Source organism: Capra hircus, chromosome 5 (genome assembly GCF_001704415.2).
Source record: "Capra hircus breed San Clemente chromosome 5, ASM170441v1, whole genome shotgun sequence".
Classification (NCBI taxonomy): Eukaryota; Metazoa; Chordata; class Mammalia; order Artiodactyla; family Bovidae; genus Capra; species Capra hircus.
The window spans coordinates 55,609,022-55,635,725 of record NC_030812.1 but is presented as its reverse complement, the minus strand read 5'-3'; the positions used below and the strand labels follow the sequence as shown (position 1 = coordinate 55,635,725).

The 26,704-nt window shown below is 55.2% G+C and overlaps 1 protein-coding gene across 2 annotated transcripts in view; it reads left to right on the top strand.

Moving 5' to 3' along the window:
• The window catches only part of LRP1 (LDL receptor related protein 1), an 80,537-nt gene that overhangs the window by 2,327 nt on the left and 51,506 nt on the right, over positions 1–26,704 (top strand). For both annotated transcript variants that reach the window (XM_018048051.1, XM_018048050.1), the window contains exons 2-11: positions 6,594–6,716; positions 9,322–9,459; positions 11,527–11,646; positions 13,382–13,510; positions 13,630–13,893; positions 22,626–22,788; positions 22,882–23,104; positions 24,105–24,294; positions 24,706–24,849; positions 26,001–26,237. In XM_018048051.1, coding sequence (XP_017903540.1) covers positions 6,594–6,716; positions 9,322–9,459; positions 11,527–11,646; positions 13,382–13,510; positions 13,630–13,893; positions 22,626–22,788; positions 22,882–23,104; positions 24,105–24,294; positions 24,706–24,849; positions 26,001–26,237 — 1,731 coding nt within the window. The remainder of the gene's footprint in view (positions 1–6,593; positions 6,717–9,321; positions 9,460–11,526; positions 11,647–13,381; positions 13,511–13,629; positions 13,894–22,625; positions 22,789–22,881; positions 23,105–24,104; positions 24,295–24,705; positions 24,850–26,000; positions 26,238–26,704) is intronic.

Here is a 26,704-nt window from a genome sequence, read left to right as displayed (position 1 = left end):
ACCAAGTTGGTGGGTGGTGAGTGGAGGAAGGAGACTGGACATGTTTTCCTTAATGGTCTCCCACCCTTTTGTAAGTTTCCACCCAGCCCACAGCTGTAACCCCAGCTCAAGCCAAACTCTATCCAAAGTCCTGGGCAACTCTGAGACCCCACAGACTGTAACCCGCCAGGCTCCTGTGTCTATGGGATTTTCCCAGCAAGGATACTGGAGTGGGTTGCCATTTCCTCCTCCAGGGGCTCTTCCGGACCTAGGGATCGAATCTGCATCTCCTGCATTGCAGGCGAAGTATTCACCGATGAGCCACCAGAGACACCCCTAGGGAGAGGACCCCTCCCCAAACTCACATTACTGCTCTCACCTTTGGGGTGGGAATATGATTCATCCAGAGTGGGAATGGGGAGTGGGAAAGGGAGACTGCACAGACCTGTAGGGCCAATGTCGTCCAGGACCGCCCAGGGGTTCCTATATCCTACCCTTGCCCTCATGCCTGGGGCCCACAGACACAGAACTTTCTCCTTCGTTTCCCAGAGAAGGGCATGTCCTGGCTCCAGCTTACCTCCCTCAGTGTCTAACCTTCCTTCCTGCTGCTGGCTCGCATGGACCCTGCTGCTTTGCCTTCAGGGGAGCAGCCCTAGGTCCTTCTCCAGCACTTCCGCCTTCTCTGTTGTGCCTGAACCCAATCCCCAGGGTCCCCTTCTCTTTGGGGAGCGATGTCACTCCTCGCTAGTAGACAGAACTGGGTCTACTTGCTTCCTGGGAGGCTGGAGAAACAGATGGGCTGGAGAGTGAGAAGAGAGGTCATTGAGGTCTCTGCTGAGATTAGGAAAATTTTGTAGTGGGGAGGGCTGGCTGCCTCCCTGTCTCCTACCCATCTCCACATACCCCCTTGAGCCAGTATATTACCTGTTATCAGACAAGCTGGACAGTGAACTTAGTTATGAGGCTGAGCTTCCTGGCTCTGTGAGAATGGTTCCAAACTCCTTTCTGCCCTGGTCAGACCCAGATGCCTGATTATCTCCCCTCACCCTTGTCTTTTAAACCAGGAACGTGAGGACATTGATTTGAGGATGGAGGTATATTTTGATGTTTGAGACTGCTTCTCAAAACTTCCTTTTCTCCCAATCTTAGCCACCCCCCTTCCTCCATTTTCTCTATTATTTTCCCCCCAGCCACTCCCCATCACTGGGCCTCTTAAGGATGTCAGCCGGGCGAGAGGGGCAGGAGGGGCAGGAGGGGTGCTGGCCGGAGCCAGATCCTGTCCAAATCCCCCTCCCACCCCCGACTTTTCAAAACTCCTTTGGGAAGCCCTTACCTAGTCTAACTTTCTTTCCTCCTGCTGTAGCCTCAGCCTTTGCATATCAAAACCCCAAGCTTAAGGCTTATTACCCGCCTCAGTAGCCTCCTCTCAGCCCCAGCCCCCAGCCCTCTGTGAGCTCTCCAGCATTCAAGTCCTCCAGCTCTTGAAGCGGGCTTCTCACCCTTGGGCAATCTGAATGCAGTGGGACCATGCAAGGGTCCCTGACCTGGTGGAACTGTGTGCTGGGTGTGTTTGGAGCATCTCAGCCCACCCCACTGTGTTCAGTCCCAGATTTCAGCCCAGTTTTTAACAGGATCCCACATTGTTTGGAGAAGGAAGTAGTTGACTCTGGGATTGCTTCCGGTGCAGTGGCCCCAGGCCCCAGTGTAAAGCCTCCCTGGGAAAGAGGCGAGGGACAGTGGAGGGCAACATTTACCCCTCTTGCACCACAGGGGAGATGAGGGTCTCTCTGAGGCCTTGGCCTTCCCGTCGAAGAGCTTCCATCTTCCTTCCTACCACCCTCCCAATTCTGTGGGAGGCAATGGCCCCTATTCTGAGTTTGCCTGGGGTCAGACAGTGGTAGGGCCGGGACTCCACTTGCCTGAGTAAAGATACATGCTTCCCCACCCTGAATCTCAGGGATGTTTTTCTCCAGGTTCATCCCAAGACAGCTGTGCCATTATCTTGGCAACCTCTGGGCTGAGACCCTCTTCCTAGGTTTTTTCCTCTGTCTATCATTGGTATGTGCTGTCTTGGCCTCCAAGAACCTCTGTCTCTCATTCTCCTAGCTAATCTCTCTTATCTCATCCTCTCTCCTCCTGTTGTGGCGTTCTCTGTCCAGTCTCTCTCAGTCTCTGTGTCCTGCTTTGTCTCTGCCTGTCTCCATCCACCTCCATCCAGGCCTCTTGGTATCCCAAAAGCTATCTGGGAGCAGAAATCTATCCTGGGCTCTCCCCCGTGCTCTCCATTTTGGAGTTGTTATTCCCATCTCAGGCCAAACTGGGAATCTCCATTTCGGCAGTAGAAGTTCTCCCTCCACTTTCTTCCAAGTTCCTCTCTCTTTTTCCCCCTCCACTAATTTGGGAGAGAATGTTTCTGGAAGAAGGGAACTTGATACCCTTTGTGGGTTGAATAAGAGGGAGAATGCAGATAATTCAGAAAGGCGGAGGGAAGTTAGACTTCTGGCAGAACTTCCTCATGACTTGAGAACTGGAGAGAGGTGTGGGGACTTGGTCAGGAGCTTAGAGCTTTTATTTTTATGGCTGTGTGTGCAGGGGGTTGGGGGTAGATGAAGAGGGCTTCTGAAGGCCTGGTGAGAGATATGCTGACCTCTGGAGGCATTTGAGGGGTCTGGACTTTACTTGCGGGGGTGGGGGGGGGGGAGCAGGGAGGAAAAGATGGTGGGGAGGTCAGGCTAATGTCCCGCTGAGTCAATATTGACTCAGGATGGAGGGGGAGACCATCCCCCTCCCCCCAGCAACCCAAGCCATCCTGTCTGTCTGTCCAGGCCGCAAAGCAGAGGCCCAGACTCAGGAATGACAAAAATGTGTCTGAGCCTCACTGAGCTGCGGGGAAGGAGCCACCGGGTAACACCCAAAATACATAAAATTCAGTGAAAAGCTCTGGGTTTGGGCCTGGGAGGCCCCTGCCGCCCCACCCCCGTATGTTTGAAAGTTTAGATTCCTGCAGGCTCTGGCCCCCCCACTCCCTGGCCACCCCCTGGCTCCTCTGTCCCCTTAGCTTTATCATGTGGTTCCTTTTAGAAAACATCCCCCCGTACACAGCCTGTCTCTCCCTCTGCTGTGTCTGCTCTTGCAAAGGGCCTCAGGGTTCTCCTTCACCCTCACCCTGCCTCAGGTCTCCTGGGTCTTTAGGAAATCTCACCCCCTTCTCTTCCTCTCCGTCTCTGCTCCTGAGGGATCAAACGACGGGTCCCCTCCTCTAGAAGTCTCCCTCAGGGCTCTACTTGCTTGTTGCCCTCCCTTCTCTGCTCAGGCAACCTTGCCACCCTTCCCCACCCTGTCCCCAAGGGCTCAGGATGGGACAGGACACAGCCAAAGCTCAAGCAGGGCAGTGGGGTCCGTGTTGTGTCTGGGTGCACACCCAACCCGACACCTCCTGTTCCGGCTCCAGCTTGGTGGCCCTGGGGGCCGTGGCTGGGCTGGGTGCCTGGGTTTGGGGGGGTGCAGGGGTGTTGGCCAGAGTTAGCATGGCGGTCACATTCATCTCCGGGCAAAGCTGAGAACAGACAGCCCCTGTGTCCTGGTGTTCTCTCTGCAGCCTCGCTCGCTCTCCCTCTGTAGTTCTCTCCTCCTTCCTTTTTCCCTCTGCTGTCCTGTTCTTATCCCTTTCCATCTTCTCCACTGTCTCCCCTCTCTGAGGAGCCTTGAAGGCCAGGGCCACCTCCTGTAATTCCCATCCCCACTCCCAGTGCCAGAGGACCCTGCCATTTCCATTTTTCATCCTTCTGCTCTGCTGTCATGGCCAGTAAGAAATCACCTGTTCAGTTACTAATTGCTTTATGCCTCAGTTTTCTCATCTGTATATGGGGATTGCAACCGTAGCCACGTCACAGGGTTTGAGGATCTAAATGAGTTAATATGTACAAAGTGTCTCAGCCCAGGTGCTGACGCAGAGTCACCATGTTGAAAAGTGTTAGCTCATATCCTTAGGAAGCCCCAGATCTCCCAAGGGGTGGGAGCCAGGGGAGGCCACTAGTTGCTCCCTAATGTAGGGCCATGTTGTTCCCTCATCTGGGGCCACCTAGCTGGGTTTTCTGGGTGCTGGCATCAGACGCAGAAGGCGCAGCTGAGGGGAGTGGGGTTGGCTGCGGGCTCTAAGCAGATTACAGGTTTCCGACCCCACCCCCACTGCAACACCCTCCACCTCCGAATGAGGCTTCCCTTGGCCCGTGTAGACTGCCCCAAAGTAGGTTATTTGTTCCTTTCCTCCCCTTTCCCTATGAAGGAAATCAAAGACAGGCCTTAGCCTTCAAACTCAGGTCTTTTCTCCACCATCCCTGACAGAAAGGAAGTGCTTCCTGCATCTCTTAGGTCCTTGTGCTGCCCTGGTGTGCGCCCAGTCACCCGCCCTGGCCGGAGGGGTCTGCTGTGGGCCAGGGCCCCAGGGGCTCCTCTTCCTTTCACTCCCCATCCCCCACTCCCCTCCCTTGCAAGAGCACATCTGGTTTGTGAATCTCTCTCATTCCAGCTTTTGGAGTTTGCCAGCTGCTGTTTCCTCTGTCGAGCTCAGGCCAAAAATGGGGGTGGGGGACAGCAAGGGGACAAAGTGAGAAAGTGAGGGCCAAAGCAGGGGGGATCGTGGCTGGGATGTGGAATAGAGGGGAGATTGGAGTGACCAACCAGTGACCTCGGGCCTGGGCTGTGAGTTCTACCCGGCGAGGAGTGGGGGCATGGACTGCTAAATCCAGGTGGGGGCAGGGATGGGCATGGGGACCTGTCTGGGCTCCAAACAGCCCATCTGCCTCTGAATCCCATTCCAGCCCCCTCTACCACCGCTCTCCCCCCCAACCCCAGCCCATCTCGGCCAGCCAGGGGAAGAGGACCGTTCTCGGCATGCTAACTAGGCTGCCTAGCAGTTTCCCGGGAAGACCTCACAGCTGGCCCAGTGGGGCAATGAACTCAGCATTATGCGCCTCCTCAAGGGGCCTTTATTCCCTGCTGGGGGGGGGGGCAGGGGAGGGGGCTCCAGGGTGGGGGGCCTAGCCAGGCCATCCTTGATGTGTTTCCTGAACTTGGCTCTCACCCTGGCCGGCGGCCTGAGCGCAGTCCCCTCTGCCAGAGGCGGGGGTTGGGGGGAGGACGTCTTCCCAGTGTGGCTCTCCTCAGAGCCCATCCCTCCCTGCTCAGAGCCCCGGCACGCTTTCCTTCTGCTCCGTCCCAGCCCTGAGCTCACTCTGCCCTGCGGTCTTCCTGGGGCGCCATGGCTCCTGAGGAGCCACCCCGCCCCTCCTGGGCACCCCAGTGCCTCATTTACTGCCCGGCACAGAGCTGGGCTCTGGTGCATGACAGCCGAAGAGAAATGGGATGGACGCAGATCGAGGAAGAGGCAATGCAGGGCTGGGAGACTGGGGGGCAGCAGTGAAGGAGGTGGGGCTTGCCTCCCTCCCGAGGAGGACATGCTGACAGGGTTGGGAGGAATAGCGCCTGAAGACCTCTCAGTGGAAATGGGGAGCCTGGTGTCAACTGGCTGCTTCACAGCTTAGAGTCGGCTAAACTGGTCTAAGTCCTGATTGCGACATTTGGCTGCTGTGTGACCCCCACATCCTCTGAGGCTGGGTTTCCTCATCTGGGAAATAGTATTACTCGTACCTAATTTGTCATATTGTGGAGAGGATTGAATGCGATGATATATGGAAAGAACTGGTTGATCACACTTCCCGGCACATACTGAGGTAACAATGAGAGTTAGTGTTACCATGTTTAATTCATCCCTGGAGAATGAGGTAAGAGAATGGGGTGGGTGTAGAGAGCAGATGGTGGGGTGAGGGATTAGGGCAAAGAAGAGGTCCTGGATATAGGAACTTCTTGGGTTGGCTGGTCTGAAACCAGCTCCTGCAGGTCACCCCAGCCATCCCCCTGCCTCGGCTCTCCAGCCCTGTCGGCTTGAGCAGTCTTAGGTACCTATTAACTCTGAGGGCATTCGCAAGGGAGACTGTTTAGAGAATGGATGTGGAGGCAGAACTCCTCTGTTGATGCCATCTCTGAGACACCCATGTGCCAAGGGCACCCCAAACACATGTCCTGTCTGGGGAGGGCCTGGTGGTTAGGAGTTGGAGATGTGTGGGGTGATGTGTTCCAAGGACCAGGAGTGTCCCAGAGGGTGAAGGAGCAGAGAGGTTAGTAAAGACCAGCTCTGGACCTCTAGTGGGATGGAGAAGATAAAGAGAAAACCTGTCAAAAACCTAAATGCCCCATCACTCTCAGTCAGCAGAGTGGAGGCTGCTGTGGTCTGACCAGAGTATCAGAGAACACAAGGGCTTTGGCCCTGAGAGCTGGGAGAGCACACACCCAATGGGCAGCCTACAGGAGTCAGTCAGGCAGCAGCAGTGTGCTCCCTGCGTCCTTCCCCTCCCCCATCTCAGGTACACAGTGTTCAGAAGTGACCCCCAGCCCCTCCCTCCCAACCCCTGCTCCACACATGAAGCTTGGGTTAGAGCCTGGGCCGGATGGAGACTGCTACTGCCTGAAGAAGGAGGAGGAACCCTTGAGGGCTTTCAGACTGTAGAGCGGCCTCCACCCCTATTCACACCCCTGTTTTCTTCCCTTGGCCCTAGTCCCTAAGACTTGCAGCCCCAAGCAATTTGCCTGCAGAGACCAGATCACCTGCATCTCAAAAGGCTGGCGGTGTGATGGTGAGAGGGACTGCCCGGATGGATCTGACGAGGCTCCCGAGATTTGTAAGTACCTTTTCTAAATCCCTACCCCCATCGCTGATTTTTCCCTTTTCCTTTTGGCCCAGCAGTCTAGGATGAAGACAGTTGAGCTTGAGCCTGGTGTGGACCTTGCTCTGTGATTGTTTGTACATGACACAGCTAAAACTGTCCAACTGTCCTCCCCCTGCTCTTCAAAGAGCCCGGCAAGGTGTTTGGTATGCTCAAAAATGAGCTTCCTCAGCCACTGTCCCCGCCCCCAACCCCAGCCTCCCTGAGACCATATTCTCTGGGCTGACAGCTTTGCTGGAAGGTTCCCCTCCCTTCTTTCTGGCTCCTTCCGCTTCTTCCCACCTCTGAGCCTCCTGATCCTTGATGGGTGCCCCTGGGTCTTGCTGGGTCCCCTTCCTGTCCTCAGGTTCCCAGGCCAAAGGCCACTGGCTCTGGCTCAATCTCTGTACCAGAAGCCCCACCCCTGAGCATTTCCCGCCTCCTCCCTCCCCCTACCCTCAGTAAGTGGTGTAATCAGAGGCAGCTGTTTAAACTGGGAGAAAGGTCCCCACCCAGCCTTTACCCTGCCAGTGGGGGGTGGAGAACTTGCTGGCGGGACCCTGGAGTCCTGGGCAGCTGGCAAAGTCTCCGCCTTCAGAGCCTCTCCCTTGCTGGGCTAGTCTGGGCAGGGGTCTGGGGACCCTGCATTCTTAGGTCTTTCTCTGTTCTCTGTTGGGGTTTATCGTGTCCCAGCCCCATCTCCACACCCTCACTCATAATTATTAGCGGTAATTTTAGGGCCAGAAAAGGAAACCACTAGTTCTCTCTGCCTCACCTTGATACCCTGCTCTGGAGGTGTGGGATCCAGGGACATTCTACAAGCGTTTCTATGGTGGCTCAGCCTGGAGTGTCTGCTCATCTCAGGCCACCTTTATGCCCCACTTTTCGGACCCCAGTGTTTGGTGTTGAAGATCAAGAAAGCCGTGCAGAGGGGCCAGATCTGGCTCTTTTTATCCATCCTTTAGTTAGATGCAGATATACATATCCGCTCACTGTCCCCACTCGTGCACATTCCTAGACCCATCACACTCACACTTGCTGCTCCTGGGGCCTGACTCACTCCCTCTACCCTGCCGACATACACACACAGAGGCACACGCTGGCACAAACACATTCTCGCAGCCATGCAGAGTCACCACTCTGAAACGAGGATACAGAGACATAACCTGCACGCAGACAGATGCCCCAGACACTCACACACAGACCTGCTCCCAAGAGGACCTGGAAATGTGCATACTGAGGCCGGCAGCACCGGCACACGTGGAGATTCATAGATTCACCTCACTCCTCACCACTTTGCTCCATGGTGCACACCTCCCCTACCTCTGCATGTGACTCCTCCCCAGCACAGACAGACAGATGTGCTTGCATGCAAGCACCTTCTTACATCTTGTCTGGGCTTGGAAACCCATGGCCAGTGATCTGTCTACCAGCCCACAGGCTCTGCCAGTGTCCTAGATCCTGGCCTCCTTAGGATCCCCTGAAGAGCTCTGTCCCGCCCTCCCTGCAGCCCATCTTCTTGGGCAACAGGGAAAGTGGAGACATCATCAGCGGGCCACAACCTTTGACAGTTCCCGAAGTCCTCCATCAGGCAGGCTGCTCTGGGGTGGAGGTCTAGCATAGTGTGTTGCATAAAAATATAATGGAAGGCATGCGTTTCAATTTTGAAATTTTCTAGTAGCTACATTCAAAAAAAGGTCCAAATAGGAACTTCCCCGGTGGTTGGGTGGTCAAGACTCCTCCTTCCCATAGAGGGGATATGGGTTCAGTCCTTGGTTGTGGAACTAAGATCCCACATGCTATAGGATGTGGCTAAAAAAATAAGCGTCTACTTAAAAAAAAAAAACAAACCAAAAAGATCAAAATAATCAGATGAATTTAATTTTAACTTTATTTTACTCAGTGTGTACAAAATATTATCATTTCAGCATATTTTTTTGTATAAAAGTATTGAGGCCTTTTGCATTCTTTTTTGTGGCTGTGGTATTAAGTCTTCAAAAACCAGTGTACATTTTATTTATTTATGGCCCCTCCACACACCCTGTGGGATGACATTTCCCCAACCAGGGACTGAACCTGGAGCTACTGCAGTGAAAGAGCCCTAACCACTGGACCGCCAGGGAGCTATAATGGTTTTTTGTTTGTTTGTTTTTGCCAGTGCATTTTATACTTCCAGTTGGAACTGTTCACGTTTCAAGTGCTGAATAGCCATGTATGATGCTTCATATTGTAAAGTGCATTTCTAGAAGACTTGGTCCAGCTCTCCGCCCAGGCTCTGTGACCCAGGATGTTATGGGAAGGAGGAGTGCTTTGTCTCCTGGTGTAGAATGTGGCATCTGGGGAGTGGATTCTTTGCTGAAACCTAGTTATCCCCTCTACCTGGCGGATCCCAGGTGTGGCTACTATGGGGAGTAGCATAGATGAGCCCAAGGTTGAAGAGTCTAACACAGGCCCTAGGCCTCCTGAGATCTAAAAATTGCAGGTGCCTGAAACCCCAGTCCCAGCCCCTCCCTCAGTGAGTAGCTGGCCAGACAGCCTCTGTAGCCAGCATGCCCACAGCAACCTTTCCGTCTGCCCCCAGGTCCGCAGAGTAAGGCCCAGCGATGTCAGCCGAACGAGCACAACTGCCTTGGCACCGAGCTGTGTATTCTCATGTCCCGCCTCTGCAACGGGGTCCAGGACTGCGCGGACGGCTCGGACGAGGGGCCCCACTGCCGAGGTAAGGGCTCTTCACCTCTGCTCTCCCAGGTGGACGCTGTGAGTTCTCCGCCGGGCACCTGACGGGTCTGAAGGGCTGCTGCGAAGCACCGTCTGCACACTGTCCTTGGACTGCAAAGGGCACGAGGCCTGACCTGCTGCCCTGTGCCCCGGGCACGTCTCTGGCTGTGTGTGCTCACACGTGTCACTACCCCTCTTCAGTCCCCCGTTTCCCACCTGTGAAACGAGAGCTCTCTACTAGATCAGCATGTTCATACTTCTTCAGTTTTGTAAACAGTGGGGTTGTTTCTTCGCACAGTTTCTTATAGGGAACCTGAGTATGAGCAGCAGAGACAGGCAGATGCTGTCACTGAAGCGGGGCCCCGGGAGGGGGGGAGGTCTGGAGCTTTGTTGCCTGCCTCCCCTGCCAGGGCCCCCGAAGTCATCCCCTGGGAAGGGCAGGTCTTTGAGGCTCTTGGAAGCTGCTTCATGGGAAGGGTTCCTCCTCCGACCCCCCAACTGAGGAGGGAACTTTAAGACAGTAGGTCAGACTTCTTCCCACCTGCATCTCAGGCCCACCAGCTCCGCAGGTCTTCCTCTAGAGACCCTTCTGTCCCAGGGGGAGTCTGGATCTCTCCTGAGGATGGGAGAGATTCCCGAGGATGGGGGTTGGAGGGGGAGGAAGCTCAGGCCTGCACCTCAGGGAACAGGAACTTCTACTGCCCTCAAGGTCTGGGCCTGGAACAGGAAGCTGGCTTTGTGAGGCCCTAGGCAAGCCCCTGGGGGTGGAGACCCTGTCCTGTGTCTATAACGCGTGTCAGAAAACATCTGCCTGTGGGAAGAGACACATCTGGATCCTGTTCATTGAGGGCAGGGAGTTTGTGGAAGATTTTTATCCTTTTCCTTTGGTTGAGTCTGCATGTTTTTGTCAGAAGCTCCTGGAATGGGATGTAGAATGTGGGCCCAGGGGGCTGACTTCAATTACCACGCACGTCCCATCTTATCGGACAGTACGTGTTCAAGTTCGCCCACTTTTGCATACAAGGTCAGCATGACAAACAACCAAGAACATATGAAACCTAGGGCTTGAACTTCCTTCTCTGATACTACAGAAGCTGGACCTCCTCATCCTTCTACCCCATATCCAGAAGAGAACCTCTTTTCTAGATTTTCTAGAAACAAACACTACTTCCCCTCTTTGGGGGGCAAGGCTGGACTGGGGAAGCACCTTCAGACTCTGGGACAGAGGTGGGGAGGAGAAAGGCTAACCAGGGCCTGGCTCCCCATCTTTGCACCTCCTGGCAGGCTTAGCGCCTCTAAACGTCTTAGCATCTTGGGCAGCGCTCTCTCCTAGGTGGGAGGGGGGGAGCAGGGGTGTGAGGCAACTGGACAAAGGGGTCTTTGTGGCCAGGCCGCCTGGCCCCACGCAAGGCCATTAATTGGGTCACTGGTCTGGGGAGGTAGCTGCTCCCCCACCTCTTCCCCCTCCTGCTTCATTCCCTTCTGTCTCCCCTGTGGAAGTGGGTCAGAGGCAGAAGGAAGATTAGAGAAAGATCCCGGGGGAGCCAGGTTTGCTTCTCTTTCTCCTGTCCTCTACCTGGGCCTCGGGCCTTCTCTCTGGGCCCTCTCGGACACCAGGGCTGGGTTGCAGGCGTGCTTCCAGACCAGACCTGGGGTCCTGCGTGGCAAGACATGATTCCCTGCCAGCGCTTCCCCTTCAGCCCCAAAGCCAAAATTGCAGTCCTCGGGCGCTACAGGCAGGAGGCATGTGAAGGAGCTCAGAGTTAGTCCCCACGTGCTGTTGACCAGCAAACTAGGAAAGGAGCGGGTCGGGGCAGCCAGAGCAGGAAGATGCGGGTTCTGAGCCACAATTGGCAATGCGACCTTGGACCTGTCTTATACCCTCATCAGTCTCAGTTTCCTCACTTACAAAATATACTTGATGCTTCCTAAGCCACTTCATCTCTGACCCTGCAGGCCTGGGAAGTGGTTACTGGGGTTGAGGGAAGGTTGCTGTCTGGGTATGATTGCCAGATCTGGGGGCCTGAGCATGTGTCACCTGCCCACCACCCCCCACCCCCACCCACAGAGCAACGAGGACAGTGTTCCCATCTGGGCTGCCAGCACCACTGTGTCCCCACACTCAACGGGCCCACCTGCTACTGCAACAACAGCTTTCAACTACAGGCAGACGGCAAGACCTGCAAAGGTAAGTGTGAACACGTGCACATACTGGGGTTCATGACGTGCTGGGGGGTCAGTGGGCTAGGTTGGGGAGGAGAAAGCTTGAAAAGTGCAAGACAGGAGGCGGGTCTACCACACGCCTTATAGCTTCAGGGCGTGACTGTGGGCCCTAACCACTTGCTTCCGCCAGACTTTTCAAAACTCATCTTAAAAATTATATAGGTCAAGGTCAAGGACTTCCCTGGTGGTCCAGTGGTTAAGATGCACTTCCAATGCAGGGGGCATGGGTTTGATCCCTGGTAGGGGACCTGAGATTCCCCCATGCCATACAGCACAGCCAAAAAATATATATGTATAGGTCATATGTGAGTTTTCTTGTTAAAAAAGGTTTAAAGCATTACAGACAAAACCAAAGTCCCCTTTAACAAAGCCTCTTTAGTTACGGCCCCTTCCCCATCTCTCTGGAAATCAGCTCTTGTTAAAAGTGTGCTACTTCTCTGTCCAGGCCTTTTTCTATCCAGCTATACATGTATTTACAGAATCTAATTGAAAGTATTGTTTATGTGCGTGTGATCTTGTTTACATAAATATCATACTGTATATGGTTTCCCAGGTGGCCTAGTAGTAAAGAACCTGCCTGCCAATGCTGGAGACATTAAGAGACATGGGTTTGATCTCTGGGTTGGGAAGATCCCCTGGAGGAGGGCATGGCAACCCACTCCAGTTTTCTTGCCTGGAGAATCCCATGGACAGAGGAGCCTGGGGGTCTACTGTCCACGGGGTGGCAAAGAGTCAGCCATGACTGAAGCGACTTAGCACGCACGCACATACTGTACATATTTGTTGTCCAGTTTTTTCACCCACTATGTTCTAGAGATTTTTCCATGTTAATGTGTAGAGATCTACCCCATTCTTTCAAAAACCACGGTGATGTATGACTATTACCACAGTTCACTTGGCCATCTCCCTTTGGATGAGTAAGATGTTCCCGGTTTCTCTCTGTTACAAACAATGCAAACTTTTCTGTTTTAAATGTACCTCCTTTCGGTCTTGGCACAAATGTGGCCTTCTCAGTGAGATTCTCCTTACAGCCCTAAAATCCCATCCCCACTGCCTGCATTCTCTGTCCCCTTTCTCTGCTTAGTATTTTTTCATAGCACCAGCTACTTCCCATCGCACTAACTCCTCTAACATGTCATTTACCTTTTTATTTTGTTTATTATTATAATAGCAACATTTCATTTATTATCAGAATTTAAGTTCTTTAAAGAATATTTATTTATTCATTTATTTGGCTGCGTTGGGTCTCAGTTGTGGGACACGGACTTAGTTGCCCCATGGCTTGGGGGATCTTAGTTCCCTGACCAGGGATTGAACCCACGTCCCCTGCATTGCAAAGCAGATTCTTAACCACTGGACCACCAGGGAGGTCCCGGAACTTAAGTTTTAAAAGGGCAGCAGTTTGAATCTATTTTTTTTGCTGATGTGTCGCCTGAGCCTAAGACTGTACCTGGCACACTGCAGAAATCTTTTCTGAATGAATGGATGATAAGCACAGGTGTAGATACGTCTCTAGGGTGGATCCCAGGTCTGGACTTGCTAGGTGGTAACGTTTCCACATTTCTTGCTGCAGTAGATTCTGTCAAACTGTTCTCCGAAGTAGCCATAGGGATGGACACACCCCAGGTGTTGTCTGAGGGCACTCCCTTCCCTGCCCTCGGCATGCTGGAAATGACCACGCTCTCGCCTTTTCCCGGCAGACTTCGACGAGTGCTCGGTGTATGGCACCTGCAGCCAGCTGTGCACCAACACAGATGGTTCCTTCACGTGTGGCTGTGTGGAAGGGTACCTGCTGCAGCCAGACAACCGCTCCTGCAAGGCCAAGAATGGTAGGTGGGCTTACCTGCGACCGTATAGCTAGGCACCCACAGTGTCGTTCCCTGACGGGGAGAGGCCAGAGCGCTGCAGCGCCGCTTGCTGCCCTGACCCTTCTCTCCTGTGTCTCCAGAGCCGGTTGACCGGCCCCCTGTGCTGCTGATTGCCAACTCACAGAACATCCTGGCCACGTACCTGAGTGGGGCCCAGGTTTCCACCATCACGCCCACTAGCACACGGCAGACCACAGCCATGGACTTCAGCTACGCCAACGAGACGGTGTGCTGGGTGCATGTTGGCGACAGCGCTGCCCAGACACAGCTCAAGTGCGCCCGCATGCCTGGCCTGAAGGGTTTCGTGGATGAGTACACCATCAACATCTCCCTCAGCCTGCACCGTGAGTCACCTGCTCCAGCACACGGAGCCAGCAAGGGTGGGGGAGATGGGCGAGGCAAAGCCTGTCTGGGACAAGCTGGGTCGGGGGAGTGGATGGACAGGATGACCCCTGACTGGTCCAGGAGCCTAGACAAAAGCCCCCGACTGAGGCCGAGGCAGCGAGTTGAATGTGGCAACGTTTGTTTGGACCTGGGGCAGAGCTATGTCCATGCTTCCTCTCGTCTCTCTGAGCTGAGCCTCTGATGGCTCCAGCATTTCTGGCCCAGGGCAGAGAAGGGCCTCCTAGGAGAAGTGCCTGAGAGGACAATGTCTGGTCAACCTCCAGAGACCAGGGACTGTCCCTTTTCAGAGAGAAGAGTGTTGATTTGTCCACAGAGGGGTTTTCCCACATGGCGGGAGCCACAGCAAGGGAAAGAAGGGGCCTGGAGCCAGAGGAGCCTTGCTAAGTTGTGGCTGAGGGCAGAGGAGTCGGGGCCAAGCTGGGTCCATCTCCGTGTCTGTCATTTCCCTTGAGGGCATTGCCAGAACTGACTCCCTGCCGCAGCGTGGCTGTGGGGGTCCTGAGGCTGTTTTTGGCAGACAGGCTCTGTGCCAGGAATGACCCCACCAGGAATGCTCTCAGATATCCTGGATGTTCCCCTTCGATCTCCCACCCCAGGCTGTACGCTGATGCCTCAGAGGTGGAAGGTGGGGTGTGGCTGGGGACAGGGCCAGGGCAGAGATCCGGTGCCTCGAGCACTTCTGCTCATCTCAGATGCTACATGAACAAACAAAACCTTTGCGTCATCACATCTCCAGGAAATGCACCACAGGGCTGAGGGTGAGGTCTGACCTGTGGTTGATCTGACCCCCTGGGAGAGAGGGTAACTTGATCTGTGTGTGACCTTGAGTAAACCAGAACTCCCTGTCTCAAGCTTTGGTTTCCTAATCTGCATAGTGGGCTTGAGCTTGTCTGGCAAGATCAGACAAATTGAAGTGAAAGCCAGAAGTCACTAGAAGCCATGCAGGAGGTTTAGGATGGTGAACTGGGTGGGGCCTGTTCAGGAGATCTTGAAGTTTCTTCCATGGGTCCCTACGTGATGATCTGCACAGAAATCCCAGGAGGACCCAAGGGCTCAGTTCTGGTGGGAACAGGAGTTCCTCCGAGAGCCCCCCTCCCCTGCAGCCTCATCGAATGGTCCACAGCTCAGCCGCAGCCCCTCCACAGCATCCCAGGGCGGGTCCTTGGGCTGTTGGTGACCAAAGCCTGCCTGTGATAGACCTGTCATCCTTGGAGTGCTGGGCTGGGGGCTTAGCCAACACCTGGCCAGCAGAGCTCTTGAGGGGCAGGCAGCTCAGGAACCCCATGGTAGGTGGGGTAGGATTAGGGCAAGACCCCATGAGACAGCTGCCCTCTCCTGTTCCCTGTCAGTAGCCCCACCCATCAGGCCTGTCTGGGCAAACAGCTCCAGCCCTTCCCTCCCTGGCCCTGCCTCAGGGCGGACGATGAGCTGATGGGCTGGTGGGTAGGTGGCCTGGTGGGGATGCCCTCATGGGAACCTTCTCTGCTCTTGCTCTGACCTGGCTCCTCTCCTGCCTTCCTCCCCAGGAGAAGCAGGAAATAACCTCAGGCGGGTACCCTTCCCTTAGCAAACAGAGAGTGTTACCTTCAGAGTCTGCTAGATTCGTTGGGCCCCTCTGGGGCAGAGTCCAGGAGGCCAGAAAAGACCAGGAGGTTCTGGGGAGAAATGCTACCGGGGTGAATGAATGGGTTCCTCTCGGCCGGCCTCTGTCCCTTCCTTAGGCCCTGCCACCGCCCATGCCGCCTGACTGTCTGGCTGTCACCCTGAAGATGGTTGTTTTGCTCTCATCCCACAAACTAATTATGGGCCCTGAGCTGAGGATGTCGGAAGTGTCTCTCCCCAGCACCCTCCCCCACCCCCAGCTCATCCCCCTTCCCAGGAGAGGCTGATGGCCTGCCCAAGTGCCAGTGAGAGCAAGCGTGGCTGGCCCCAGGCACTCACCTGTGCAGGGGGGCTGCTGGCCTGTAATTAGCTCCCCCAGGGGCAGGAAGAAGAAGGCTGCTGCTTTCTCCTGCTTTCTCTTGGCCCTCTGGGGGAGCCCTCCCTGCAATCATGCCATTCTTGGCTGACCGTGACCTCCATCGGGCCCCCGGGCTGAGCCCCACGTGGGAGGAAGGAGCCTGACAAGGGAGAGGTGCTGGAGCCCAAAGCCCAGGGGCTGAGAGAAGCCTGCCTGCTGGTGTGGGAAGAAGGCGGCACAGGGGGGAGACTGCCCTGGAGAAAACTCTGGAAACAGAAATAGAATAGAAAGAAGGAAGGAGGCCAGGAAGTGAGCTTGTTTCACATGGGTCCTGGGGCGTATATGTGAGCCAGACCTGCTCTGAGTCCTGAGCCCTTGAAGGGCCCCGCCCGGGCCCCACAGTGGTCAGCACAGCTTCATGCGAGGCTCTGTGGAACAGGCTTAGGATTGAGGTCCTGCTGTTTCCTGTCTGAGCCCAGGCCCTTCCATCCGTTTCTGCTCAAGTGGGAAGAGATCCACTGCCCATGTCCTCACTCGTCCTGACAGGTGTGTGTGTGCATGTGAGCACTTTGCTACCTTAACATGCTGGGCTGCCAGCCCTTCCTTCCCCAGCCTGTGTCTTTCATTGGCCTGGGTGGGAGCTGGGTCTTGGGGACTCAGTGTTTATCTCTTTCCCTCCCTCCTGGAATGTAACCCCAGGGCCCATCCTCCCCTGCCATGCGTGGCAGGATGGTCAGGCTTCTGAGGACTCTGATCCCATGACTGGACAACGTGATGGGGAGAGCCAGGAGATCCTCAGGGAAGACCCTGGGCCCCCTGCCCCGACTCAGGGTTTACGACTGCCTTTCCCTAAGTGGGCCTGGAGAAGGAAATGGCAACCCACTCCAGTAGTTTTGCCTGGAAAATTCCATGGACAGAGGAGCCTGGCAGGCTACAGTCCAGAGGGTCGCAAGGAGCTGGACATGAGTGAGTGACTGACACTTTCCCCAAGTGGGAATGCCTTCATGTTTAGGCTGTGTGTGGACATGGCGTTTTTTTACTATTATATTAATAGTTATGTTATTTTCTAATACCTATTAGGAAACTCCTACAACTGGCAAGTCAAATCTCTGATTTCATAGATTGTTTAGGACGCAGCAAGATGAGAAAAGTGAATGGATGTAAAGAAATGGTAGATAAATGGTAGAGCAAGCTGTGCATAAACACATCAAGCATTTTGGGAATGAGAGACCAAAGACCGAGGCCCTGAGAGGTCAGCAGTCCTGGCCTGCCCACCCTCCCACCCCGCCTCTGACCACCCTCTGAAGGAACCTCAGGTCCTGTCCAGCCCCCTGCAGGGCCGCCCCTGGGCAGGGCTAGAGGTCAAGTGTACGAACTCCCCCACCCACCGCAGCCCTGCGTGACCTTGGCTTTGCTCCTCTGACCTGGGCTACCAGGATGTTTCCACTGTAGAAAGAACGGGCACAGTCCTCAGAACTGGGGTCCTGGGAGGATGTGTGTGCATGCTGAGAGGAGGTTCTGAGCTTGCCAACAGAGGCCTTGAGGGAAATAAGATTTGCTGCAGTCACTTTATCTGGAGCTGTGTATGGGGGGATGCTCCAGAGGTGCCCTCAGAGGTCCTCAGGTTTCTCCCCGGTACCTTGCTGCACAGGGAAAGAAGAGGTTGGCTGGGAGGCCTAGAAAAGGCCTCCTAGGCTGCAGGCTGTGAGGTTGCGAAATGGGTCCCTAAGTCCAGCTGGCCAACTTCACTTTTCCCTCCCTCACATGTGTGCGTGCGTGTGTGTATGTGTGTGTGTGTGTGTTTAAAATCACAACAGGAAATAGGGCAGTGATTTGTCTAGAGGAGGGGCAGAGAGAGAGAGTTGATCCTCTGAGTCTGATGAGCTGGCCTCCCGGCTGGCAGGGGAGCCACCCTCCCACGGAGCGGGTTACCCCGACCCTCTCAGCCCCCACCCCAGCTTACAGAACCCTTCAGTGTCACAGAGGAAAGCCAGCCACTGGCTTCTTTGGCCTTTCCCACCTGCCGGTTGTCAGAATATCGAGGGGCTCTCGCCAGCCCACTCATTGGCCTCAAGCTCCCCACATCCTGGTGCTTTTGCTTCCCGTTCCCCTTCCCAGTTTCCTCACATTTAATGGCCCTTTGCTCCTCTTCCTGGCCAGGCAGGGCCGGCCCTGCGTCTCCCGGCGCGGCTCCAGCCCAGGGCTCTCCTCCCCCGCTGTCTCCTTGAAGCTGCCTCTCCACCCAGCCTGCTCCCAACAACCCCCTCCCTGTTTTCAAGCCAAAGGAAGTAACTTAAGCAAGAGAGATGCATTTTAGAGCCCAGCCAGCATTTCTCAATAGTGGGAAGACCCTGGTTCTGACTTTGAATCGGAGCTTCAGAGTCCGAGCGTCTCACCCCGGGACCCAGGACTGAGCCTGTGTGGGCCTGGGCCAGGCAGAGGAGGACAGTGGGGCTGGAAGCACACACGGGGCAGGGAGGGAGCCCGGGGGGTAGAGCTGACCCCACGTGGCTGATCCCCAGACCTGCTGGTGGAACGAGAAAAGCTGAAGTCAGGACCCAGCAGCAAACAGGAGCATGCAGACACGCTGTTTAGCAAAGCTTCTGCCAGGCCCGCCCAGTGGTCTCCTCCCTACCTGCGAGGGCCCTGACCCCCGAGCATCTCTCCCAGCCCCTGGGTGAGACACCAGAGTAGCTCTGACAAGCAGGAAGGTTGTCTGTCTTGGGCATCCTCAGGCCAGAGAAGGAGGATTCTGGAAGAGGCAGGGAAGGGAAAAACTGATGTCCCAGCACTGGGACAACAGCATGAGCACTCAGTACTCGCCAAATATTTGTTGAATGAATCAGTACATGTGTGTCGGGCACTGGGCACAAAATGAAAGACAGTGCCCTGCCCTCATGGTATTTGTCATCAGGTAAACAGGCTGTGATAAGAGGAACTCCTGGGGCTTCTGAAGGCCTGCCACACAGAGATCTTCCTCCTGGGGGCCTGAACTGTCTTGATGAATAGTAGGCGTCAGCCCCAAATTGCCCACCTTTAGTCAGGAGGCCGCATGGCTCTGGCTGAAGGCACAGATGGAAAAGGCAGGAAGGATGGGATTGGGGGGTGGGGAGGATCAGGGGATGGTGTGAACGGCAGCTCCCGTTAGTAGAGCGTTTATCATGTGCCAAACCCTGTGCTGAGTGCTATTAATGGCATCATCCCATTTTCCAGATCAGCAGACTGAGACTCAGAGACATCAAGTAACTTGCCCATAGTTCCACAGTGGGAAGGTGACAGAACCAGGATTCAAACCTGGGCTGGGTTGTCAGTGTCTGGAGCCTGGCTGGGCCCAGGGTGCAGCAGAGTGGTGGGAGAGTTTCCTGGAACAAGGCCCAGAAGTCCGTGTGTTCCTCGGGGTGTGGTTAAGCTGGAAGTGTGGTTTTCCTTCCTTGCCCAGGGACCTTGTACTCTATTTGCAATCTCCAGGTGTGTGGATGTGTTGGGGGATATTTCCCCCAAGGCATAGAGGCTCTCTTTCTTCCCCAGGATCACTTTAGGAAGAGTGTCTTAAATCCTGTGGCTGAAGCTAGGGTCTTCATGGGAATGAGATGGGTGGTGGTGTTTCTGGAAAAGCAGCCACTGTTTAGGGAGATGCTTCTTGAATGATGTGAAGGATGGAGACGTTGAGAAAAGCTGGAGTTGTGGGGAGTGCAGAGTGCTGAGCATCGGGGCGGGGCCTCAGGGAGGCCTGAGCATTCACATACACACCCCAGGTCTATTCTGGGGCCTGGAACTGAAAGTCCTTTGCAACGTCACTGACAGGCTGTGGTCTCTCCTCTGTCTCATCGCCCTCCCGGCCGCCGGCCCCTCAGCTCTCAGACCAGCCCCAGACTCCTCCCACCACCACACAGCATCCCTCCCCTAGGGTTTACCTGAGATTCTCCTATCTTCAGGATTTGGGGTCTTTGGCCAGGGGCCTTCTGGAAGGTCTCTGAATTGGTCAGTCCTGAGAAGGATGGCCCACGAGGGGACAGCTGCTCTCTGGGTGTGTGGGACCAGAATGTGAGGTCCTCTAGGCCAAAGCCCAGGACTGCATTTGTCCCCTCCATGCCATGGGACAGGGGACTCCACTTGTCCCCTCTGTGCCCCGGGACAGGGGGCAACAGTCCAGCACCGCCTTCGGAGGGAAGGTGCCCATTTGAGCCCATCTCCTTACGCTTGGAGTGGGAAGAGTGGCCAAGCGTGTGTGTATGTGTGTGCCTGTTTGTGAGTGTATGTAGTGTGGTGGGCAGAGGAGTTTGGACTTGAGAAGAAAGGAAAATAATGTGATGGAGGGGGGTTGGATAACAAAGGATTTTTGCTTGCAACTAATAGTCTCCAGCTGCAAAAATACCAAAGGGGAGCCTAGGCTAGGCCGGGGACTCCTGTTCTTGCCAAGTCCTCACCGGCCTGCTGAGCGGCGCCTTGCCTGGCCTTTGGGAGGTGGAAGGGGGGACCAGCCAAGGGTGAATATCAGAGAGTGAGGACAATCCCTTCTGCCTTCCTTCCCGGAATTGGCAAGGAACCCAGGCCAGGAGGGAGGCCCGAAGGTCAGCACATCCTGGGTCTGGAGGAGAGGATGTGGAGCTCCATCCGAAACGGGGGCATCAGATCCCTTCAGGTTTCTTCCTCCTCCCCTCTTGCTGAGGGAAGGGCACATGGGGGAGCAGGGGCAGTGTATTGCCAGCCTTAAAGCTGGGCAGTGACTCAGGGAAGCCTCAGGAAGTTGGAGAGAAGAACACAGCTGCACCAGCTGGTGCTGGGGAAACAGCTTCGAATGAGAAGGTCCATCTACATGCCAGCAGCCCCCAGACCCCCACTGTGCCCATCAAGTAAAGGGCGCACAGCCCTGTTTGCCTTTTAATCTGTTTGCCTTTCAGCCACGTTGCTGGCTGCCTGGGACTGTGGCAGGTCCCCCCCTCACCCTGACTTGGGACCTTGGTTTCCTCTGGATGTGGCCCAGCAGACTTCATTTTCATCTGCTTTCTCCAAGATAACAGTGCAGGGTCATTTGCTCGCCTAACCCCTGCCCTGGCCTGGGACCCATGAGCCCCTTCTCTCTGCCCTTGTCAGGACGGGACAGTACTGGGCGCAGAGGAGACAGTGGCTGGGTTTAGGGGCACCTGAGCACTCACGGGGTAACAGCTCATGCCTGTGACTTCTCCTTCCAGTTGTCTTGGGGTGGGGTGCAACAGGGGGGACCTGAAGAGGAAACTAGTTTGATGAAAGTCTCAAATTGGCTCTTTCCCTTCCTCCCTCAGCTTAAGTCCTGTGACTGTGAGTCAGTGTCAGGGCCTGGCCAAGTTCCTTGGGAGCCATGTTCCCGTTCCCTTGGCCCCGCAACCCCCATCCTCTGTTAAGAAACAGCCCCTGAATCCCTGTGGGGAAGGGGGAGGATTAGCAGAAAGCCTAGTCATTATACCTGTAGCTGTGCAAGAATTGAAGTCCTTACTGGGTTGATTGTCGCTAGTGGGAGTTTCCAGTAAAAAAAAAAAGTTTCAGCCAAAGGCAGATGGTCCAAAGATTCCTTTGCCTATTGGGGAAACTGGTGGAAGTAGAATGCAAGGCAGGGGTCCAGGGAGTCACTGTCTTGGAGATGTCCCAGCTTGCTAGAGGCATCACCTCTGATAGCAGTATTTGGAGAGGGCCGTGGATGGATGGATGGGAGCCAGTGGGTCCTGCAGAGAAGGAGTCTCACCACCAGGAGGACAGCAGGGGTCCCATCCCCAGACTTCCTGCATCCTGGACTTCTGCTACCCTGGCCCACCCCTGAGTCTGAGGTCCTTTTGATGTAGACTGAGTGTGGGCACCTGGCCTGCACCCTCCTCCCACACTCCCACCCTCCTGAAGTTCCCCATCTTTATGAGTCATGCCTCAGTTTACCTTCAGAGTCCTTTAGTGGTTCTCCTCCTCTGTGCTCTCTTATCCAGCCCTATGTCTTATTTCCCACTCCTTCCACCCTCCCCAGGAGAGAGGAAATTGTGCAATAGGGAAGTAGAAGCATCGGCCATGGAAATGAGAACAGGAAGTCTGACCCATGTCACTGGTCCCAATCTTTTGCCACCATGGGCCTTCCCTTTTCCATCTCGTGGGCCCTGTATTTGAACATTCTCTTCTCTTAGATTGGATTTACTGACGGATGCCTGGCTTTTCCATTTTGAAAAGTCAGGAAACACGTATAGCTTCTGGTTGGTGCTCCTGACTGGCGTGAGATAAGCCGACTCACCATACAGAGTTGATAAAAAGCAGAGATGTGTGATGTTTTATTAGCCTGAGTGCTCTTATTCCAAGAAAAAGCAAATTTTAAAAATTCTGGAGTGACCTTGTGGACCTGTCCTCAGTGCCTTTCAGAAGTGCAGGAAGATGGGCCCATTCAAGCAGGGGCTAGAGTTGGGAAACCTGTCAGTCAGCCAGCCAGCCAGTGATTTCCTGCTGCCCATGTGTGCCACCCTGAGCTCGGCCTGGGGATCAGGGCTGTGAAGGAGTATACTCAGAGACTTGTCTTTGGAGAGACGCGGGTGGTGAAGGATTGCCAACAACACCAGGCAAAATACGCCACTGCCGATAGTTCCTGTAGGAGCTTAGGGAGGAGAGACAGCCGTGGTCTGGGTGGTGAAGTAGGGCGCCCCAGAGGAGATGGGCATGTCAGGGGAAGACCTCCCCCATAGCCCTTTCATTCCCACTCTCCAGATGTCGAACAGATGGCCATCGACTGGCTGACTGGCAACTTCTACTTTGTGGATGACATTGACGACAGGATCTTTGTCTGCAACCGAAACGGGGACACGTGTGTCACTCTCCTAGACCTGGAGCTGTACAACCCCAAGGGCATTGCACTGGACCCTGCCATGGGGTGAGCGGGGCAGGCAGGGGTAGAGGCAGAGGCCCTGGTAGAAGGGAGGGTGCCCAACGTTCAGACCCGGTGTAACATGCTGTCTGCCCACAGGAAGGTGTTCTTCACTGACTATGGTCAGATCCCCAAAGTGGAGCGCTGTGACATGGACGGGCAGAACCGCACCAAGCTGGTTGACAGCAAGATCGTGTTTCCTCACGGCATCACGCTGGACCTCGTCAGCCGCCTTGTCTACTGGGCTGATGCCTACCTGGATTACATTGAGGTGGTGGACTACGAGGGCAAGGGCCGGCAGACCATCATCCAGGGCATCCTGGTGAGGAGGAAGTCTCAGCTCTGGGACCCTTCCCTAGGCCTCCCGGGACGGGGGACAGTATGAGAGGGGTTGGCACAAGCACTGGGGGAAGAGGACAGGTCATGACTGCCACTTGGATGGCCACAGTCGTTTTAGAGAACACCTTTTTCACTTCCCTTTTCTCATGTGGTCCCTACAGCAACCCCTGGAGAATGAGCTGGCAGGGTGACTCAGTTCCCCTTTGGCAGCTGAAGAATCTCAGGGTTCACAGGGATTAAGTGATTTGCTTGAGGTCACACCACTGGGAAATAGCATTTGAGCCTGGTCTAGAAGCCCTTCCAGCCCAAAGATGGCATCTCTGTTCTGGGGTAATTAGGGTGACCATCCATCCTGATTTGCCCCAGACTGTCCCAGTTTTGACTCTTGAAGTCCCCCGGGGTCAGTCTTGGACAAACAGGACAGAAGGTCACCTTAGATACATTATGCAGGTAATGGGGGCTGTTATCAGGCTTGCTTGGGGCCAGTCTGTCCTCTCAACCCTCCTGAAAGCTGGGAGCTAAAGGCGGGCTAAGAATGTTCTCTGTGGACAGAGGGAAGGATCCAACAAGGTCAGTGCAAAGTCACTCCATCAGCAGATATGTGCCTGATTCTGAGAGGGAGGAGTCTGGTTCCTCCCTCAAGGGGTTTGAGCCGAGGGGATAGAGTAAATCCACAGATCACCAGACAGTAGATTACAGCCAGAAATGGAGTGTGGAAGCAGAGACCATCATCTCTGGTTAGAAGATTCCAGAAGCCCTTCAAAGAGATGCCCTGTGAAGGATGAGTGGGATTTGACAAGCAAATCTCAAGAAAGGATAGTCCAGAGAAGATAGTCCAGGAGTAAAGCACGGAGTTGGATAATGGGGGGATGAGTTAGGAATGCGAGTCACGGAGTCTGGATGCAAAGCTGACCAGTTCTCCAACGGTGGAGGTAGGAATCTCTTCTCCTCTCGTGTTGACGGTTCCTGCCTGCCCGTCGCAGATCGAGCACCTGTATGGCCTGACCGTGTTTGAGAATTATCTCTACGCCACCAACTCGGACAATGCCAACGCCCAGCAGAAGACTAGTGTGATCCGTGTGAACCGGTTCAACAGCACTGACTACCAGGTGGTCACCCGTGTGGACAAGGGCGGTGCCCTCCACATCTACCACCAGCGCCGTCAGCCCCGAGGTGAGCGGCGCGCCGCACCCCCTCCGGGACCCTCTGGTGGGCACTTCTCTTGTATCATGACTGCTTCTCCGAGTCATCCACCCCAGAATGCCTCCCTGTGCCTGCCCCTCAGTCTCCGAATCCCACCCGGGAGCCCTTGCCCTCATTCTGCTCAGGATGTCCATCACCCCTCCCGGTTCACTGGCACCTGGCTGTGAGCAGCAGTGTCCCCTGACCACGAAAGTCCCCACCTGAGTCTCAAGGGTGGTGTGAGGGTAGAGGAATCCCAGTCCTGCGGCTTCCAAGTCCCTGGAGGGGACAGCAGACACAAAGACAGCAGCAGGAGGGAGTGTGGTCAGACTTGAGGAAGCCTTCTCAGGGTCTGGCACGGAGACTTCGAGGGGTCCTGACCGGCTCTCCACCCTGCCCCAGTGAGGAGCCATGCCTGCGAGAACGACCAGTACGGGAAGCCAGGCGGATGCTCTGACATCTGCCTGCTGGCCAACAGCCACAAGGCGCGGACCTGCCGCTGTCGCTCTGGCTTCAGCCTGGGCAGTGACGGGAAGTCCTGCAAGAGTGAGTGCTGGGGAAGGGCTTGGGTGCCTGCTGGGATGAGACAGGAGGGGTCTGCCTCCCATAGCCCAGCTCCTTCCCTCTAAGATGCAGAAAGATGGAGGGACTTAACCAAAGTATCGTCACCAGTGAGGGACAGACCGGGACTTGAACTCCCATCTGAGAGCAGGGCTTCTCCCACTGTCCCACTCAGGCTCCCACTCAGAACACTGTCAGCTGGCCCGTTTCAGCCCTTCATTTGTTCATCAAGTATCTGGTGAGCACGCACTGTCTGGCGTTGTCCTGGTAGCAAGGGTTCAGCAATGAACAACATAGATGTTGTCTCTGGCCTCGTGGAGCTTATAGTCTGGCAGAGGAGGTGGGCAAACACAAAAATGACTTCGGGTGCTGGTAGGTGTTAGGAAGAAAATAGAGCGGAGCATGGCGCTCATGATGACAGCCCAGGCTCCCGCTGAGTCGGCCCTCAGGGAAGGCGTCCCTGTGGAATTGAAATTAGAGTCAAACTCCCTGTGAAGTGAGGAAGTGGATCACGTACCTGGAGGAAGAGCATTTGTGGCGGAGGGAATCTGCAGTGCCAGGGTTCAGAGGCCGTTGTAAGCTTGGAGTGCTGGGGAGCAACATGGAGGCGGTGGGGTGGGGGAGCCACGCGAATGAGGGAGATGAGGACCCAGGTTGGATTGTGTTCTAACTGGGATGAGGAGCTCTGGGTGGCTTTATAAATTTGACTCACTTTTGTGAAAACAGTCGTGCTGGCTGCTGGGGGGAGGATGGGCAGCAGGGAAGTGGCAGGAGGCTATTTCTGCGGCGTAGGCAAGAAGTGATGTGGCTTAGACTGGGATGGCAGCAGAGGAAGTGGTCAAAAGGGATCAGATTCCAACCTATTTGGGTCACTAATTTCACTACTCAACAGTGGGCACTTACTGAAAACATGCTACTTGCTACTTTTGCTCCATTTCCCACCCCTGGAGTCTGCAGGAAACCACCCCCCAGGGCATTGTTCCCTGGGCCTTACAGGCTTTGTGTCTGTCCATGTGATTCAGATCCCCGTGCTGCCCCCACCCACTCACTGCAGGCGGAGCATCAGCTGGGTGGTGGTCGTGTGCACATGTGTGTCTGTCTGTCTGACTTTGTGCCCCTCCTTGTGCCTGCCCCAGAGCCAGAACACGAGCTGTTCCTCGTGTATGGCAAGGGCCGGCCTGGCATCATCCGGGGCATGGACATGGGGGCCAAGGTTCCCGACGAGCATATGATCCCCATTGAGAACCTCATGAACCCCCGGGCCCTGGACTTCCACGCTGAGACCGGCTTCATCTACTTTGCCGACACCACCAGCTACCTCATTGGCCGCCAGAAGATCGATGGCACCGAGCGGGAGACCATCCTGAAGGACGGTAAGGGCCCCAGAGTGGGAGGTGGACGGTCGGGACTCCCGGGAGGTGGCGTGCACCTGAGGAAGCAGGAAGCCATGTGGGGCCTGGGCATCTGTCTCCCCATGCCCTCCCTCCCAGCGTGGAGAGTCCCCTGGTGACTGGCTGGCTGGTCTGGTTGGCATGGAGATGAGGGGATAGACAGATTGACCCCTGGGTGACCCCCTTCTTGGCTGAGCCGAAAAGAGGCAGGAGGATGGATGGGTAAGGCAGCATCCTTGCCAGCCCTTGGGAAAACTCAGGGTCTTTCTCCCGTTGGCTCTGAGCCCTGGAGCTGCACGCAGCGCACAGCCAGGGAGAGGCCTGAGGCTCCGAACTGGAGCAGGCACACATGTGCACACACAGAGTCTGTATAGCCGGACTTCACGGCCGCCGAGAGCTGCAGGCTTACATGCCCTGAGAAAATCATGTTTTGCGAATGGAATCCAGTT